The sequence below is a fragment of the Anser anser genome, assembly GCF_964211835.1.
Source record: "Anser anser genome assembly, chromosome: 27".
In the NCBI taxonomy this organism is placed as follows: Eukaryota; Metazoa; Chordata; class Aves; order Anseriformes; family Anatidae; genus Anser; species Anser anser.
The window spans coordinates 2733652-2752955 of record NC_139748.1 but is presented as its reverse complement, the minus strand read 5'-3'; the positions used below and the strand labels follow the sequence as shown (position 1 = coordinate 2752955).

At 54.4% G+C, this 19304-nt stretch overlaps 1 protein-coding gene across 4 annotated transcripts in view; it reads right to left on the bottom strand.

The window, feature by feature from the left end:
- The window catches only part of PLXNA2 (plexin A2), a 381872-nt gene that overhangs the window by 20428 nt on the left and 342140 nt on the right, over positions 1-19304 (bottom strand). For all 4 annotated transcript variants that reach the window (XM_083812470.1, XM_083812471.1, XM_083812473.1 and 1 more), the window contains 9 exons: positions 17132-17249; positions 14408-14544; positions 10710-10877; positions 9456-9549; positions 8305-8544; positions 7772-7915; positions 6433-6667; positions 5346-5488; positions 3742-4010 (listed from right to left, as the gene is read on the bottom strand). In XM_083812470.1, coding sequence (XP_083668596.1) covers positions 3742-4010; positions 5346-5488; positions 6433-6667; positions 7772-7915; positions 8305-8544; positions 9456-9549; positions 10710-10877; positions 14408-14544; positions 17132-17249 — 1548 coding nt within the window. The remainder of the gene's footprint in view (positions 1-3741; positions 4011-5345; positions 5489-6432; positions 6668-7771; positions 7916-8304; positions 8545-9455; positions 9550-10709; positions 10878-14407; positions 14545-17131; positions 17250-19304) is intronic.

The window sequence follows — 19304 nt, the reverse complement described above, 5'->3', positions numbered from 1 at the left end:
CAAACAAAAGCTGACTCCAGCCTGCAAAAAATAAAAAAACCCAACCCGGGGGTTACGTTATCTATCATCTCCCAGGATCACAACATCTGCCAGAAATTTGTGAAAATGTCTGCAGATCCCCAAAGAATTTGAGCTTGAATTGATTAACTGCCTAAAAACTCATCCTACAAACTGACACGTGCATGGTTCACCTATTTAAAACGTTTCCAGCACCCAGTTAAGGAGGAGAACCACGAGCACGCTGCCGCGGCTGCGCCAGCCAGCCACAAGCCACAGAAAATGAAGAGCTGGTGCCACAGCCATGTTAAAGAATAGGAGAAAAACGCAGAAAATGAAAACATATTGTCTGGGAGAGGGGTACCCCCGTGGCTGGCTGTTACCTTCTGCTTCTTTGTCAGAAATAAAAAATCATCTGAATGGAGCAGCAAAGAAGGAAGCAGCTCCAAAGCTCTCCAGTCCCACTTCTCCTCACCTTCGAGTGCTGAATCTCACTCTCACCTCGACATTGAGAGACTTTTGCAGTGCAACAGCTCCAGGGACCGCCACCAATTAAGAAATTAATCATCACTGTCCTGTGCCAGCTGAGGAGAGGGGCTGCTCAGAGTCTTCAGCGCTGCTGGCCGCAGCAGGCTCCTTACAAACACGTCCCCTGTTCTTACTGCCCCTGGCCTCCCGTGGCACAGCAAGACTTTTTGGCCTGAGCAGGACCCCGGGGGGGCTGTCCCCAGCCCCTGGCAGGAGCCACCTCTGCCCTGCACAGCGGGCAGGGGGCTGCCGAGCTTTGTGCTGCCGCCCCAGCAGGCACAGCCTGCACGCTGCGGCCGGGCTGCTGCCTGCAACGCCATTTGAATCTGCCTCTAAAAATAAAATATAAGCTCCTGAAGATTAACACGGCAGGGGACAATCCCTAGGCTTGGAGAAAGCCCATCTCAGACTGACCACAGAACAAGGGCAAAGCACGCTCTGGCGAGGACTTTCCATGCAGGGGTCCGATGCCAGCATCCAAAGGCTGGGCTGCTCCCCTGACCCGCTGAGGCACTGGGAATGAAACGAAACTAAACAAAAGGAGCTGAGAGAACCCCAAAATAAATATGTATTTTATTAATTTTCCCTGCTTTATCTAGGTCTCCCAACCGCTGCCTGCTCTCTGTGCCAGGAACCACAGCAGCTATTTGATTTAATATCAGCTTTTTTGCTGTCTCCCCCAAGGGGCAGCAGCGGAGGAAAGAGAGGGGAAAAACAAAGAAGAAAGAGAGGAAGAACGGAGCGCTGATTAGTGACTGCTGCCACCAGAGAGCTCAAAAAAATAAAAATAAGCAGCGTCTCACTCCGTGGCTCTTCACTCACGACCAACTCGGAGCAAAAGGCAACAGCAGCACTTTCCTGGGTCCTGTCCCTGCTGCTGCTGTGGGGAAGGGGCACTCGCAGCATGGGAGCGGGGGTCCTGCTGCTGCTGTCATCACGAGGCAGCCAAACAGGACCGCGATTTTCACCACCTGGGGTCTGCTATCTCAGTCCCACGGCCAGTTGATCGGTAAGGGCTGAGTGCCTGCATCCCACGTACCCGCTGAAAACCACAAACCTCGGCACCGGGGTCGGGCGGGCACGGGACGTGGTGCCCCGCGGGGGCTGTGCTGTGGGCGCAGAGGCTGGGCAGAGCGGGGCATGGAGCAGCTCAGCCCTCACCCCACAAGTCCTAATTGAAACAGCAGACCATGTCATCATTTCTAGAACAAGAACTGGCTCCAGCGTAGCAGGGAGATGGCTGCTGATTTACTGCTCTGCTCTCGCCCTGGGCCACGGATGATCTTTCGGAGCAGCGGGTGCGTGTAGGGCTGGGTGTGCAGATGCACAGAGGGAGGGGTGTGTGTGTGTGTGTGTGTGTGTGTCTGTGTGTGTGTCTGTGTCTGTGTCTGTGTGTGCGCGCCACCCGCCAGCAGGAGCGGGGAGCACGACCGCAGCTCCTCCAGCAGCCCAGCTCGCCTGGCTGGCACCGGGAGCTCGGTGTCACGGGGAAGAGTGTCATGGATGAAATGCCCCAGCGAGGCCCCTCACAAAGAAGTGACAGGAGTTTTGTCACCACACGGTGATACCAAGACAGGAGATAGAGCAGAGCCCTGTTGTAAACACACACAGCAGGCACGCCGCGGGGCGGCAGGTAGCGTGGGGTGCTGTCCCCCATCCCCTGGGTGCTCCAGAAGCCCCTGGGGACTTTGCGCGGCAGCGGGCACAGAGCAGGATTCCTGTCCCCATGCAGACACCTCCCTTCAGAGCCCACTTGTAATCTCCGACACTCAGAACCCACTTGACACCAGTGCTCGCAGCAGACAAGCAGCAGCACGGGGCTGCCCCCGCAGGGCCGCTCCATGGGCGGTGTGTGCCCAGCTCTGCCCCCATGGGCTCCTGCTGGCACCACACTGCCAACGCCACCACCGCATCAAGCCTGGCTTCTCCTCCTCTCACCCATTTTAAAGCAGCAGAACATTTGCTCCTGGCTCAACTCCTCTCCTGGGTGGTTCTGGGACACCAGACCCGAACCCTTCTCACATCAGAGCTGTGTCTGTCATTGTTCCTGGCCTCTGACCTCCCAGCACAAGGAGAACGCCGCACACGAGCTCTGGCCGGTCATGGCACGCTGCCTCGCCAGCCAGAGCGGGCAGGGCTCTGATCGCCAGCCTCGTGCTCCTGGAGCACGGCAGAGTCATTACTGCAGGCTGAGGCAGAAGGCGCCTTCCCAGCGACTCGTCAAACCACGGGGGAAATTAAGACGGCTTCTTTCTCTGAGATGAGTTATTGCCTCCGCAAACACAGCCAGATTTAAAGCAATTTCCTGTCAAGCATATTCATTATGGCTGGAGGAATCCCTGAAATTTTCCTGGAGCTGCGAAATCCTTCCCTTCCCCTCGGCTGCCCGCCCCAGCAAGATGCCAGAGGAGCTGCAGTCGGCAGCACGGACAGGATCCAGCAGGACACGGGATGGCAGCAGCTCATGACACAGAGAACAGGGAGCTGCCTTCTCACAGCCTAGCCTATAGGCTCATCCAGCCTATATTTATAAAGCCTTTTTCCTCTTTTCTTTCTGACATTTCCCTGCATGACCTTGGGTTAGTTGCCTAACCCGTGCTCGAGCTTCTTTCCCCAGCTGTGAAACACAAATGTCCCTGCTGCACCCAGCCTGGGAGCTGGGAGGATAAACCCCCCTTTTTATTTAAAAATAATAAAAAAAAAGACACAGGGTGAGGGTCACGGAGGTGCCTGGGCTGCAGAGGAGAGGTGGGGACACACAGCCGGGACAGCCTGCCTTTCCCTGGAGGCACAGGGACAATACCCAGCACTGCTGACCTGGTGGGTTTGTTCTTCCAACCAGGTTTTTAACGATCTGCTCACAATGAGAACACCCCGGCTGATGGGAGACGGGAGCCCTCAGAACCGCACAGACACCTAACAAAGCAGGCTCTCGTCCTTAAAAACCTGAAGCCTGGTGCAAAGGCTGCAGATGCTGCATCTCGATCCCTCCAGACACAGAGCTGCCTCCTCCTCCTCCTGCCTGCACGCACAGGGTGCTGCTTGGCGTGGTGGTGACAGCAAGCCCCACTTTTTGTGCCCCTCAGCTCCCTGCCACGATGGGACAGCCCCACATCCAACGGGGCCAGCAGTGGGAGCGAAAACCCCGGGCAGAGCTCGGGGTGCCCTGTGCCGCGCCGCCCTCCCACGGCCCCGTCCCCTCCGGCCCCGCGCTACCTGCGCAGCAGCAGCTTGGGGTGGTTCTTGTTCTCCAGGTTCTTCTCGATGAGGTCGGAGAGCAGCTGCTTCAGCACGTCGGTGGCGTACTCCAGCCTGCCCTGCAGCCCCGTCATGATGAGCGAGGCCACGTTGCCGCGGTCGCGCATGGAGAAGCTGCGCTGCAGCTCCAGTGTCCGGATGAAGGTGAGCAGGAAGACTTTGTTGTTGATCAGCTGGGCAAAGAGCTTTAGCGCCTTCTCCACGCTCTGCTGCCCGTTCCCTTGGACCTGCGGTGGAGGAGAGCACCCATCAGGAGGGCAAGGGACCGGAGGGGACCACGTGCACAGCACAGCCCCGAGTTTTCCAACCGTGGTCCACCATGAGACTGGCACAGGACAACGGAGCCCATTAGTTTCAGATCAAGGCATGGGGACCAGCAGCATCCCCCAAGAGCAGGGTGATGACAGCAGAGCTGATGCCGCTGTTCCTGCTCAGGATGGAGCAAACACTGCCACAGGGACACCACTCCGTGCCCCACAGCCCCGCTGGTGCTGCCATGGGGACCGGGGGTCGTGTGGCTGGTTTAGCCCTGGGCGCATGAGAAACACCCCACCTCTGCCTCTCAGCACCCCAAATGTGGTCTGCACGGTTAGCCAGTGCTAACATCGCCCTTCCTGTGCTCCCCGAGCACTCCAGCACATCTTCATCGCTGCTCCGAGCACTCTGCCTGCCATAAAGCTGCTGCTTTGAGGCTAACGGCCCTATAAATGATGTACGATTTTGCTTGTTCTGCACAAAAAGTGACACCCTTATAAGTAAATTAAATACCAATTTAGACTATTGCTTTATTATGGGACAAGTATAAAAAATTAATTGAGGCTTTCAGCCAGCTCCAGACTGGAGTAATTCATTACGAATGGAAATGATGAACAGCGTTAAGCAACTCTTTACCAAACATCTTGGAGACTTATGTATTGGTTTTACTGACGTTACGTAATTAAGCAACTGTGTAATTGGCAACACATTTATCACTTCTGCAGTTCTGTTTTTCATGAGCAAAACAAATAAGAAGCATTCATACTTGTTTGCTAGCTCATCAGCTTATTTGGCGACCGAAGCAGCAAAGGAAACGTGTGGGACCGGGACACTCGGGGTGCGGGAGCGCGGCTGGGGATGCCGGCTCGATGGCAGCAACTGCTCCACGCTGGGAAGGAATCTAATCTGATGCACAAATATTAATTAGCCCTCGTGTGAGCGCACTGAGCACTCAGGCACCTCAGTAAAGCCCTTCAAGAGAGGAGCAAGGTGCTGACGGCACGGCCAGAGGCCGGCCAGGCGCTTGCCCTCCTGTGGGCACGCTGCGAACGGCAGCAGGAGGCGGCTCTGGGGAAGGAGCGCTTTGAAGGACACCAGGAATTTCCTGGCCTGCTTTGCTGCTGGCCTACAGCAATATACAAACCGAGAAAAGGAAACTAAAACAGCACTGGGAAAGAGGAAGCAAGCAGCGTGAGATGGTGATAACAGCACCAGGTTCTTCGTTAAAATCAGCTTGGGGCTCAGCCTGCTAATAACTCCAGGGCCTCTACCAAGACTCGGCGTGGAGGGCACTGCCCGTCCGTTACCTCCAGCTCCCGCAGGACGGGATGGTCCTCGATGCCAGGGAAAAGGACCCGCATGGCATACGTCCGATAGTCGAGGTAGGGGATGCCGGAGCGATCCAGGTCGCTGGTTAACTCGTTGATGTCTGTCTGCAGCTCTGCAAAGGCTGTTGGGGAGAACACAAAGAGCAGCACTGTCAGACACAAGCTCGGGGAGCTGAGGCTGCAGGGCAGAGGCTCGGGGCGGGCTGCCTGCCCCCACAGCAGCAGTGGACAGCGAGCAGACCTTGCCAGTCGCTCAGGCAGACCCTCACCCTCAGAGAATCGCCCTCAGCAGCCGAGAGCACAGGCTGCAGAGAACAGACGCCGAGAACAAAAGATGCTTATTAATTTGTATGCAGTTCCCACCTGTGTACACACACCTAAAACACCTTTAAAGGCTGCAGATAGAAATGAGGATCTATTTTCATAACTTGCTGCCTCCCTTATTTTCTCTCCTCCTCCTCCTCCACCACCAGTTACCAAAAGAATCAAATCTGATGCAGACCAAATCCAAGCAGAAACTGCCTGCTGCAGGGGTCAGGAAGGAATTTATTCCTCCTCTCGTAACATGACCTCAACGTGGATATTATGGCCGTACGTGTGCCCTAGCAGTTCATTCTCCAAAGCACAAAACGTTGGCCCAGGAGGGTCTTCATGCCCAGCCAGGCTGTGTCCATGACAAACCTGTGGGCTCTCCTGAATATAACTCCTGCTTTGTCTCACACTTTCAAGGCTACCCTTTTAAAATCAGCCGAACGAATCCAATGCACCTATCGATACATCCAGAGGTCACACTATGAAATTTGCAGCTTTCTATTTATTTGTCTTTGATCCACTAAGTGCCTTTCCAGATGGATTCGGCCATCCACGGGGATGTACGACATATGGTTTCTGTCCCAGCCCTACAGTTACCCCTGTAACATCGGGTGGCCGGGACGTGGTGAGGGCCAGGGCAGGGGGCCCAATGCACGGGGAGGGACCGGTCCCCATGGGGCTGAGCAAAGGGAGGGGAAGGGCTGCAGGGGTGAGGGAGGGCTGACATCCAGGCACGGGGCAGCACGGTACTGACCCTCCTTGCACTCCAGGGCCACCCGGGACTCCAGATTGTCCATCTGCATCTGCAGCCTCTTGAGGGTCAGGTCGTTCTCCCGGGACTTGCGCTTGTAGGCGATGAGCACGATGATGACGATGATGAGGAGCAGGCTGCCGCCGGCCGCGATGCTGACGATGGCCGGCAGGGTGAGGAGGCTGTCGGAGCTGATGCTCACCGAGCCAGGGGAGAAGACGATGCCACCAACGCGCACCTACAAAGCACAGCGGGGGTGAGCAGAGATTTCTGCTGGGGTGTTATCCTGTCCCAAAGCCCCTCTCTCCCGGCCCCAGATGCCATATAGATGCCTATAGATGCCTCGGCCAGGGCAGCGCTGGTCACCGTCAGAAACAAAGGGTTCAGCTCCTGTGAACGCAGGGAGGCTTCGAGTCATGATAAATGTGCCAGCCCTCCGCTATCAGGGCTTTGTTCTTTTTATCTGATGGCTCCATTTGACTTTCATTTTACAGCTTTCAGGCCCCTTTTGTAACCCGGGGACATTAGCAACCCGGTGACAATTGCCCTGACAAGAACCCCGAGCAAATGGGGAGGGAGGGAGGAGGAGAGGGGAAGAGACACGAGCAAATGCGCCGAGGCTGACGAGGCTGACGGCGGCGCCGGCTTTTTTTGGCCGCGCCCGGGCCACAGATGCGAGCAGCTCCCGGCCAGGTTGCGCTGCTGTGCATCACGCTGTGATAATATGAATATGGTTTGGATGCTGAACTTCAAGAGAGATAAATCACAATTACAATCTCATTTGGGCTCTGCTCAAGCATTTCGGCAGCTGCGTGCTTGGTCTGCGAGTGGATGAGGGAAAGCAGCAGTGCCCAAAACCAAAGCGAAGGCACCGACTGTCAGCCTGGACGGGGCTGCTGATCCAGGCAGTCCGGTGTTCAGATACTGCTGGCCCCTTCTGCCTCAGGAAAAGCCAAAACCTTCTGTCTATCCCCTTGGCAGAGCGGGTCTGGCTATGAGGACTGACAAAATGCTTCCCTGTCCTGCAGGAGGGGGAATGGAGCGTGCTGACACTCGCCTCGCCATTCCTGCAGGGAGAGCGAGCAACACCAGGGAAAGGATGGAAACTGGTGCCGAACGCTGTACTTATTTATTCCTTCTGAAAGGTTCTGACAGCGGGCAGCGAGTCTCAAGGAGGCAATAAGATGTTTCCACATCAATATCTGAAGCTTCCAATTAGCCATAAAGATCTAAAATCCTACTGGTCCCTGGACAGGGAAATGAACTCGGTACCTGAGCAGGTCAGAGAGGAGGAGGAGGAGGCAGGGAAGAAGTGCTGCCAAGTGGAGCGGCCGGTCCCTACCGTCACTTTGTGCTGTCCGGTGAGGTTCGGAGGCTCGCACAGCAGCTGGGTCTCGGAGACGGTGACGGCGCAGGGCGTCTCTCCGATCAGCACGGTGTAGTTGAGCTTCACTCCCCCGGGAGCGGGCGGGCACAGGTTTTTGCCCTGGCAACAGAGGTGGAGAAGACTTTACAGAGATGCGGTGCGTTTCTCTGGTTGTCATTACTTGCACAAATGCTGGGGCTCCTCCGGATGTTTCCCGTTCTCCAAAGGGGGACAAAACTCCTCCCTCACCCCCTGCTTTCTGGGTCCCCTTAGCAGAAGCTCTGCTTCCTCCTGAAGATAGGGTTTTCGCACAGCCATTGCATGTAGAGCTGCAACAGCTTTACTGATCCAACTATATGGGACAGGACCTGGGTTTTACCTTTACAAAGCTCTGTTGGTAAGAGCTATAGGGTGTGCATAGATATGAAACTATTTTGCCCCCCATTTTGCTCTGCAGGGCTTGAGTACGCCACTGACAGCATCCCGCCAGGCTTGCAGAGGTCTCTTACCTTCAGGATGATGGGCGACCCCGGCTTCTGCTCCAGCACCCCAGTGGGGCTCAGGAGCTCAAACGTAGGGTTGGGGTAGTAGATGAACTTGGTGTCGTTGTAGACCAGCAGGGACTGCACGTTGTTAAAAATGAAGCCGAACTCATCAGGCCGCTCGACGGCGTCCAGGCCAGGTCGGTGCTCGGGGGCCAGGGCGGGCGCGAGGCATGCCAGCGCCGTGGCGTTCACAGCCTTGCAGACCTGTGCAAAAAGACAAAATGCTTTTTCGGGACCTGTGAGCAGCAGCAGGGAAAAACTCATCCCTGTGCTGGTGAGTTCTGACTTGCACAGTGATGTTCCCTGTCCTTAAATGCTCCCTGAAAACTCTGTTGGATTCAAGCTTTGCTGGAAATATTTCATTCAGGCTCAACACTTTACGCCCGTAGTTTGGGGGAATTTGCTTCCCTTCCAGCCAGCACAGGCACAGGAGCAGAGAAAGAGAGAGCTTCAAAGCGAGAGATGTTTTAAGGCAGCTGGAGGATTGCATACCCGATCACTTGCTCTTTTGCTTTCCTGTTGCATCCTCGTGGGCAACGCCGGCTTTGAAGCAGACCCTTAATGAATACCTGGCCTCTGCTACAAATTGGTGATTAGAGGCAGTTCCCTGGTGCTGGGGGAGAGAGGAACGATCCCCTGGCAGCCCAGGGTGGAGGTAGCAGGGAGGTCAGCTCCTGCCGGGCTGAGGACACCCGCGGCTCCTCCAGCCCTGGGAGCAGGGAGCTGATGATTTATGAGACTCTCGCCTTACAGAGCAGCAAGGGCCCAACTCGAAGTGGAAGATTTAATTTCGCTCAATTCTGTGTCTTCGGAATTATTTTTGTAACACTGTAACTGCTACTGCTAACAACAAAATTAGATGTTTTTAAAAAGAGCTCAGAAGAAAAAGGTCTTCAGGGGGAAGGGAGAAAGTGAATAGGAAAAGACTGCTAACTGATTTGCCCTTTCCAAGATAATACAGAAAGATCACAGCGTAGAAGCAGTATTTTTCAGTTTTACCGGGTCAAAATAATTTCCAAGTGTACTGGAGGTACAATTCTTGTCTGTAACGTACAAGAACAAGGGGTCCCGCTGTGTGGCTCGGCACGGGGACGCAGCCCAGCAGCAGCACTTACGTTGACGGACTCCTTGCCGTTGTGCTTGACGCGGATCCGCGGCTCCTGGATGACGTCCAGGTTGGAGCCGGTGACGGTCAGAGGCGTGTGCCCGCTGCGGAGAACCGGGAGACAGGCGGTTAGTGACCGGCAGGAGGATGGGGCCGGGGCTGTGCCTGGCAATGAGGATGCTCATCAGTCTCAGAAAAACGCTCATAAAGACGTGGGGGCACCGGGTGACACCGGGGATGTGCAGCCCAACCTGAGCGGCGGCTCTCGAGTTAGTGAGCCTGCCTCCTCCCCACAAGGCAGCAGGACGAGGAATGGGACCACAGAAATCAACTGAGCCGAGACTAACTAAGAAGAACAATAAATTAGTCACAGCATCAATGGCTTACACAGCGATGTTTCCAAGGAATGTGGCAGTGCACGACAAATGGCATGGGTGGCGGGGGGACGGGCACGCGCTGCACCTGAGCGGCAGACACCACAAGTGTCTTCCCCTCCTGGCTTTTTCTTTTGTGTGTTCATTGCAGCAGCACAGCCCAAATTCACCCAAATCTCCAGCTCCTCTACGGCAGAGGCTGGCTGTTTTGTTCGGATCATCACTCAGCAGTTCTGACAAGCCCATCAAACCCATCTCACCCCAACCAAGAGGCAATCTTGAACTGGGGCTCAAAGCAAACATCTCGCAGAGCCTGCTGCGAGACACTTCCTTCTTTCATGGGCAATCTTAAAAAATAATTGGAATTTGAGATGAACGGCTGTGTTACATCCCTCGTGAGCACAGCCATTAAAGCAGTGCCAGGGGACGAGCAGAGCCCAGGGTTTTTAGCAGCGACCACGTCACGGCGATGTGACAGCGCCTGCCGCCGTTCCGAGCAGTCAATCTTGGATAAACAGTGCGTTTTGATTAGCATCAGCTTTTTCCTTTCTTGGTGGCTGCTGGTTTTGTTTTATCCCACAACTACAAAAAGAAGCCTTTAATGAGCAATTGTGCACTTCTTCAGCAGATGGAAGCCTTCTTGGGGCTTTATTCGTGCTCCCAGAATCTTGGTGCGGGCTGCTATTGCTGTAATTGCCTTGGTAATTACGACTTTAGTAACTCCGGACCTGATTTTCAGTAAACGCGAGTGCTGCAGACGTCTAGCACTGACGAATGCAGGACCCTGGACGGGCCATGTAATTCCCAACCGCCCTTCTTTCACCCTCACCCAGAGGAGACCACCAGACCAGGCGAGGTCACTCCGTGACCTGCTGCCAGAGCTCTGTTACCTGGCGATGCTCCACTCGGGCTCGATGTGCTGCACCTTCGGGTCGTCGATGTACTCGAACAGCAAGGTCTGCTCCAGCTGGGCCCGGTCGACGCTCACGGAGACGTGGACGGGCCCCAGGCCGTGGGCTGACGGGGCCGACATGCACACGATCTCGTTCGTGGACCGCCTGCGCAGGAGAGGAGCGGGGGGAGAGTCAGTGGGCAGCCCCCAAACCCGTCCCCATGGGGCAGCCCCGCAGCTCCCACCACTAAGCCCCGTGCTCTGAAGCCCACAAAGGTGCTGAGCTGCTGAGACACGGGAGGGAGGGCAGAGCTCCATGCAAGCAGGGGCTCTGCCTGCCTCCCCGGAGAGAAGCAAAAAGCACTTTTTGCGCCAAACTGCAGCCTCCCGCATCCCTCTCTGAACCTGCTGCCTTCTGTTGGGCGTGTGAAAACAGATGGCTGCTTTTTAAAAGGGATGCGTAAACTCGCTCAAAAGCCAAATTCTTCCCCCACCCCCCCACCCCATTGCACACACGGGGCCTCGTGAGCAGCGGGACGGACCCGCGGAAGCCCCGGCTTGGGAAGCGCGGTGCTGGCAAAGCACTAGGGAGTTGGGCAGTGGATGGAAAAGGAAAACGAGCTCTGATGTCCTGCTGCAGGGCCAAGGGAATCGCAGCGGGGATGGAGCTGCTCATGGCCACACAGCCCGGCAGCGCCGCTGCTCGGCGTGCAGTGCTGGAGCCTCGTCCCTGGGAGCCCCGTGCCCAAGCCTGCGTCTCTGCCCTCGCCCCGAGGGTGGGAAAGGCCACGCTGCTTCCACGGCTCGTTGAGCTTTGGCTCCTCTTCTGCCAGCACAGGGGAGACGACAGGCAGCTCTTCAGCATCTCACTGCTGTTATGGCACTTAAACCAAAACCTGGCACTCCTGCACGCTCCATCTTCACCCTCCTCAGATGCTGCACGACCCGCGGAGGTGCCTCAGTGGCTGAGGCTCGCACTCAGCATGCCCACTGCTCTGCTTCCAGGGGTGTCTCCGTGTGAGTTATGTGCTGGGGTCCTCTCTCCAGGTCCTTACGTACCCATCACCTCCTTGAGGAAGGCACTGCTCCACACCGGGCTTTTTAGGAGGACATCTGACTGCAGGCACCACGGTGCTTCCAGCCTTACACCTCTGCACGCCCACCCAGCGCAACTGAGGCAACAGCAACAAGCTCCTGAAGCATCCGAAGCAAACCAGCCTCGGCTGCTCGTATGGATGCGCTCGCCGCCTGCACCCCCCGCCTCCCATCCCCGTTATCTCACGTTGCACACTCGTGCTGCCTCTCCCTGCCCCTCAGCTCCGGCGTGAGCCCCGGCGTGACGCACGGCTGCTGGCACCGCCGCTCCCCGCGAGCAGTTAATTAGCTTTCGGTGCTATTATTGTGTCGTCATGGTGAATCTACCCACTCCTCCGATCAGAGATGTGAAAATGGGGGAAGCTGTAATTAGAGTGAATCTCATTAGGAACCGCTTCATCTAATCAAGCTCCCCCACTCCCTCTCGTACAATTGAAGTTCATTGCCTCAAAACAGTCCAAGCAAAACAAAGTGCACAGTGTGACCCCTCAAGAAAGATGGAGTCATTTATATACTGCCGCTTGTTTTGTTTAAGTTTCTGCTTGCCTGGGATAATTAGAACACGCCGAGACTTCAGACCACTTCCAGGTTTTGCAGGTCAGTTTCTGCAGGTTGCCTGAATATAATCATATATTTAAGGGATTTTATTACAAGGCTAATTCTACCCCCAGGCTGGCTTGCAGGCTGCTTGTGCTGATGGTAACGCAATCACCTGTGTGCGTCGAGGAGCCAATCTGGCACCTGTGCTTCGGATACAGGAAGAAATGCTGATGGATGGGCTGCAATACTTAGCACTCGGAGAGCTCGTCTGCAGCGTGCCCACACCTCCTGGAGCACCCCAGGCATGCCCGAGTCCTCCTTCCGTTCCTGGGGTGGGGATGCTGGGGAGGCGAGTGCAGCGGCCAGGAGTTAAGCAGCAGGGCTGGGAGTGGTGTGAGGCTTGTGCCCTTTCTAAACTTCTGGCTGGGATCCGTCCCCGTGGGTGCTATCCGGCACAGGAAGGGCAGGCGCCACGGTGTGTCAGTGCCACCTGGGACTTGGCAGACTCTCGGAGCTTTCCGAACATCCCTGAGTGCACAGGGCTCAGCAGAGGGAATCATCCAAGAAAAGGAAGTATAAAAGGAGCAACAGATGCAGTCAATGCCTCCAATGTCCTTCAGTTCCTTTCTTCTCAGATACGCAGCAGACACCAGGCACACAACAAGAGCTGAGGAAGTCCATTAAAGCCTTCCGCATTATGAACAGGCTCTTCATAATCCACCCCTTCTCATCTACACCATGAAGTGGGAACCAAGAAGCTGTTTAGCTATTCTGAGGATGATGGAATAAATAATTGTTGATGCTCAGCATTTCCACTGGCCCCATACCATGGCGCCAGGTTCATCTGGTGCCACAACATGTGCAAGGAAGGCCAAGCCCCAGCCTGCTCCCGTGGTGCTTGGCTGAAGACGGACAGGGAATGATCACTGCTAATATCCCACCATGTTCCCATGTCTGCATATTCACAGATCCCATAAGTGTGAACCTCGTCGTCTTCCAGATGAGAAATTCACCTCCAGGGGTCATTGCTTTCCCAGAAACTTCCTTCGATCCTCCTGGGCAGCCCGAGCTGGGATTTAGAAGGCAGAACCCCTGCACACATCACACCGCTTCGGTCGGGTTCCTGGGCATTTCCAAGGCTTGCAAGCCGCAGAGAAAAAGCAAAGGGAAGCCCCAGCCTGCAGTGACTGGGCACAGGCTCTGAGCTGGTGCCTTGTGGCTCAGGCTCCTGGCTCAGGCTCGCGGGTACACGTGGCACCCAGCGGCACCCAGTGGCACCCAGTGGCAGCGGGGCGCCTGGGTGCGCCCAGTGCAGGGTGCGTACGCGATGCACACAGATGTACACTGCTGGTGTCTTTTTTTAACTAAGCCTCAAGAAAACCCATTAAACCCTGCAAATGTCAACTCGGCGTTTACACTGCTGGGTAAAAAGCAAATTTGCCATAGATATCCCGGGGGAGATTCGTGGCTGTGTGTGATACTCGGCAGCAGGCGGGTGAGGATCCCGGCTCTGCTCCGCCACCCAGGGCCCCCCCCAGCTCTGATGGTTTTTGGAAGGGGCAGACCCCCACAGCAGGGGCTGCAACAAAAGTTGTGTGAGGTGCTGGTCTGTGGAAAGAGAAACCTGAAGTTTGTCAAAACATTTCTTCAGTGGGAGACTTGGCTGCGTGAGGTTAGCGGTTGGACTTGACGACCTTTAGGCCTTTTCCAGCCTAAATGTTTCTGTGATTCTATAAATATTACATTTTCGTCAAATCACACCAGTCTGGGGGCAGGTACTGATGACTGCTGTAAACATTTTACAACTGCAGTGCTGTTTGCCTGAGATTTTTGGACCAGTTAAACACCTAACAGCCTTAAAGCGGAGCAACGGCCAGCACTACTACAGATGCGCCGCATCCTTCACCAAGTAAGGCTCAGTGACAGTAGGAAAGACAACAACCTCACAAAATAAATGAAAGCAGGGGAGCTCTCAGGGGTTCCCAGATGCGTTTTTGAGGCTCAAAAATTTTTGATGCATGCTTGGCTACAGCAGCCCCGTGTCCGGGCTCGGCCCCTTACCCCTGGAAGGCGCAGCTCTGGTTCCCCAGCAGCACGGAGACGCGGCTGCCAGCGCCCAGGTGGTGCCCGGCGATGGTGACCAGCGTCCCGCCCGACTCGGGGCCGCGGCTGGGCGTCAGGAAACTCACGGCTGGTGTCTGCGGAAAGACGAGGAGAAGGTCAGCAGTGCTCCTGCCTGCGCACGGGGAGCAAAAGAAAACCCTTTTCAAAGCAGAACAGCAAAACGGAGACGTGTCCCGGATGCCGGAAAAAACCTCCTGCTAAAATTTTGAACCCTGCTGTGAACGAAACACACCTCAGAGAAGTTCAGCCTGGGCAAAATCAAGTACTTCCCTTTGCCTTTGTTCCTCAATAAATAAACAAAGCCAGCTGCTTGCACTGCGGTTTCAAAAATGAACTGGAGTGCAAACCAAGCAAACTGCCACAACGGAGATCCGAACACGACTGTCTAAAGTTTGCTGCTGTGGTAAAACACAAAAAAATAAAACTAAAACCAGGGCACAGTAATGGGAAATACTGGACCACACTAACAAAACGCAGCGCCAGCAGCTCACGTGAAGCAGCATGCTGGCACCGTGGGGGCAGAGCCTGCTTCCCACTGCCGACGGGAAGACATCTCGGTGAGTGCGTTTACATCCCACTCGACGTTTTGTCAGTGATATTATGGCAGCAGTGCCACCTCTTTATCCTGCCTCGCGCTTGTGATAGCTATTTGTCCCCCTTAATGGAATTTGCAGAAAGATGGTACCTTTTTATTTGTTTCCCATCAGTGGATATAACCAAATTGTTTTACTAATGCTTCCCCATTACCCTCTTTATGACTCTCATCTGCAGCTGGCAGCCTCCCAGCCCCACTCCCTCGGTGCCACCTGCCTGGCAGCTCGCTGCGTTTGTGCTGCTTTCCAAACACAACTGGGGTTTTCTGGGTGCGCAGCGCCTGCACAGCAGCTCAGACCAAAAGCCCGTTTGACCCTGACTCCTCACTCCTACGAAAAACACACAATCCACCCCATTGTGGATAATTATGGAATAATTTTACAGGGGGGGAAATTCCTTCTTCCGCTGCCGGCCCTGCACTGGGGACAGGCTGCTCGTGGGAACCCAGGGACACCCAGAGCGGGTACTTCACACATTTCTTAGCTCCAGCCTCTTACAATCCTCCAAAATTCAAAGCATTGCCAGGCCCAGAAGCTGGGGCTGCAACCCCGAGAAGCTGTAGATTTGAGGGCCCAAACCAGAGACCTGCAAAACCTCGCAGTCCTGAGGCGAGGAGGCTGGCACCGGATGAGGGTCTGAAAGCTATATGAGAATTTTCCATCTTCAGCTCATGATTTGCTGATAATTGTGACAGATTTACAGATCCGAAGTAGCTCCAAGGTTCCACCTCCCCAGACGAAATGGGTGTAATTAGGGTGCGAGCACAGCTCCCGCCTGGTAGCAGACACCAGATGAGCTCACCAAGGCACGAACCCTCCCAGGGTCACAGCACAGCTCTGCTTTAAGGTACCAATCAATTTTACTACTGACTTTAACGGCATAAACCAGCTGTAATGGAATTTGTGGCGGCGCCAAAGACAAAAAATAGAGGCCAAGTAACAAAAGGAAATGATATATGCGAAGTTTTAGATGCCTGAAAAAAGAAACGATAATCATAGTGGGTGCTGAAAATCAGAAGCAACAATGCAAAGGATAATGCTCGACATATGCTTACCAGGTTGCTGCAAGGTACTACTCCACGACTCATTGCTGATATTGCCTTCCACTGGCTCCTGATTATTCAACACAAACCAAGAGAGCATCCTCTTTTGTGCCACGTGGGAATCTGCCTTTAGCTAATGGCCAGTCTGGGGACTGGCAGTGCCCTGCGATGATCAGAGGCTGTTCCGGTGTATTTAAGCAAAATTTCACCTCATCTAGCAACACGGAAACACCCCAAGGAGAGAAGGAATCCGTGATCCCTGAATCTCTTCACTTTGCTCTCAAGTAGACAGAGGTGTCCTGGGAGCAGCAGCACTCCTGGCCTGTACCACTGGTTTCTGAAGGTACAATGGAATATCGTGGTACAGAAAATGGGAACTTCATGACCCTAAAGTTAAGGGTGGACTGAGGTGCTTGCTCTCCTTCTCCGTGTGTTTCTGTGTTCATGCAAAAAGCCCCACCAGTGCCTGTACTGTGCATACACAGGCAAGCAAACCTTCAAAACCAAGCAGAAGCAATGCTGTAGATTTCTGCCCTTAGCTAAGGCCCAAAGTAACAATGTTCATTCATCACTCTTCCTTACCCAAGACGGGATAAAAATTTGAGTCCCAACTCCAATTCCTTGGAAGATTATGCACAGAAAAGCCCTTGGGTATAGAACAAAGCCATGCTTTGCAAAGTGCTCCTGCTCCGAGTACACCAACGCACTTCGCAAGGAGTAACCTAGCCCAGCAAGTCAAGGGTTATTTCTATTCTGGAGGTGCAAAGCTGAAACCAAATGCTGTAGAAACCCTGGTTGAAGGTTCCCATCTAAATCCTGTCTATTCTGTAGACCCACACAAGCTTTACATCCCGAAAACCAGGCTCGTTGACTGGGCAACTCCAAACAAACAGCTTGTGCAACATTATGGGGAAAGCATTTGAAAAATCTGGGGCTGCCTTCTGGTGTCGGAGCCCCAGTGTTTGCCGCGTGCCCCTGCAGAGCCCGAGCCTCGCAGGGCGCTCCCCGCCTCGCAGGGCACTCACCACGAAGGAGTACTGCTGCGCGGACCTGGCCGTGAACTCGGGCTTGCATTCTCCGATGCACAGGAGCACTGGGCCGGAGCTGATCCCTGGAAGCGCCTGCCCCATTTCACAGACGATCCTGGAAGCAGAAACGCCGCAGTGAGGCTTTGTCAGGAGGTGCCAGCAGCGCCCTGTGCGGAGCTGGGTTCTTTTTTTTTTTTTTTTTCCCCCTCTCCCCTCTTTAACTTTGATATCTGCCTCTCCGAAAGAAGTTAATTACTGAGTCTATTTTTACCCCATGTAGTGATTTAAAGAAAAAAAAATCAAAATTAGACATAATTATTACAAGCTGTAAACTCCAGAGCAAAGCAGAGCACTAATGGCAATATATTAGCCAGTAGCAAAGTGAGTGCGAAGTCCTTAGAGTAACAGATGAGTTCATTAAGGGAACAGCTCACACTGCAGTCTCCCAGTTAATCAAAAATGGAGAAACCTGCTCAGGGATGATAGAGACAGACGCGGCGAGCAGGCTTTGCCGTGGAGACAGGGCTGAGCATGCTGACGCTGGTGGATGGAGTCAGTGGAAACCAGAGACACGGATCCTGTGCTCCTCTGCACCCAGCTCAGCCCCTCGGGGGCACCCCAAGGTGACATCGGGAGCTCAGACAGGGGCTGCTGGGGTGCACGGTGGTGGCCGGGGGGGCTGAGCCCCGCCACCCAAAGCTCCCAGGGCACTGGTGATGCCTCCTGGAGCTGAGAGCACTGAACACCGCCGTGCCAGCACGTTTGTCATGGATGCAGGAAGAGGTTTCCACAGGGACAGCAGCTGGCCGAGGTCTTTAGGTAGACCTAAGGGGTCTGCTGCTTGCTCCCATGGCAATGCTGGAAAGAAAGTCGAGAGCATTGTGCCAGGCACTGGAAACCTGAGGATATGAGTAACCTGCCTCAGCAGAGGGAGCAGTGATGAAGGCAAGGAAATGCTTGTCGGTGCTTGGCCCGAGAGGCAGAACTGGAGGAAAAACCAGAATTTTCTTTCCCTGCTGAGGCTGAAGGTGCTTTTGCAAAGTGGCAGGGGAAATGCTTGCTTTTCCACTGATCATGTGCAAAAGCATGAAAGGATCCAATTTGTGAAGGCAGCATTTCAGCAGCCTTCAGCAGCATTAAATTCACTGCGAGCAAACTAAAATAAAAAGACGAAAGGAAGAAAGAACCTGCAAACAGCATGCACAGGTGATGCCAGGAGGCCTAACGAAATACATACATGCTAATAAAGAGCTCTCGTGTGAAAGTCCTTATTGCTACAGATCAAAACAGGTTGCCTAGAGAGACGCTGCCTTTGCAGAACAGAAAGGGAAGCATCTCAGCTGCATGCCTTAATCTGCCACGTGTTCTGCTCTGCCTTTCAGCCAGCCATCGCCTGGGCACCTCTCTCTCCTCCGCCTGCCTCCTCATTACTTCTCCTCCCGCAGGCCACTGCCGAGGAGGCTGGCTTTCAGCGAGGGTCAGGGCAGAGGACTGCGATGTGGGAGCAGTAATCCGTACTCCTGCAGCAGGCGGGCAAACAAAGCCCCGCTCGAGATACACACACCAAGGGCTATGCACAGGGGGAACACCAAATACTCAACTGTTGGCCCCTGAAGCAGCAGCCGAGGGCACGGAGCGCATCTCTGGTACAGCACCAGGCAGGACCCTGCGAGGGACAGGGGCACAAGCGACCCCAGTACACCTGATCCTGATTTCTGATAAAAGCCAAATCCCCAGCAGGTACCTTGTTACAAAATGATGCATTCGGCAGAGCTGTAGGGTGCTGATTGCTGGGCTAAGTGGCCCTTTCACCAACATTAACCTAATTGCTGGCTGATAGATTGTGTGGCTGGAGCATATGGTGAGTCATTACAGTCTTGGAATTCAGTCTGCCCACAGAAGCCTTAAGAGGGTCCTTTTATCTGTATTCATCTTTAAAAGGCAGCTCTCATGCTAATGCTTGCTGTTATCTGCCCAGGGTAAATGTTTTAATGATGTTAACAAACTTTGAAAGCTCAAGAGCCATAATTAGAGTCATGATTATAAAATCAGGGTTTCATACCATCAAAGGAGGACAACTTTATAATATTCTGCCTTTTATTTGAAAAATAAAATAAAACAAAATACGGCTCAGCAGAACAGCCCAGGCCACGAGCACCAACGGCACGCT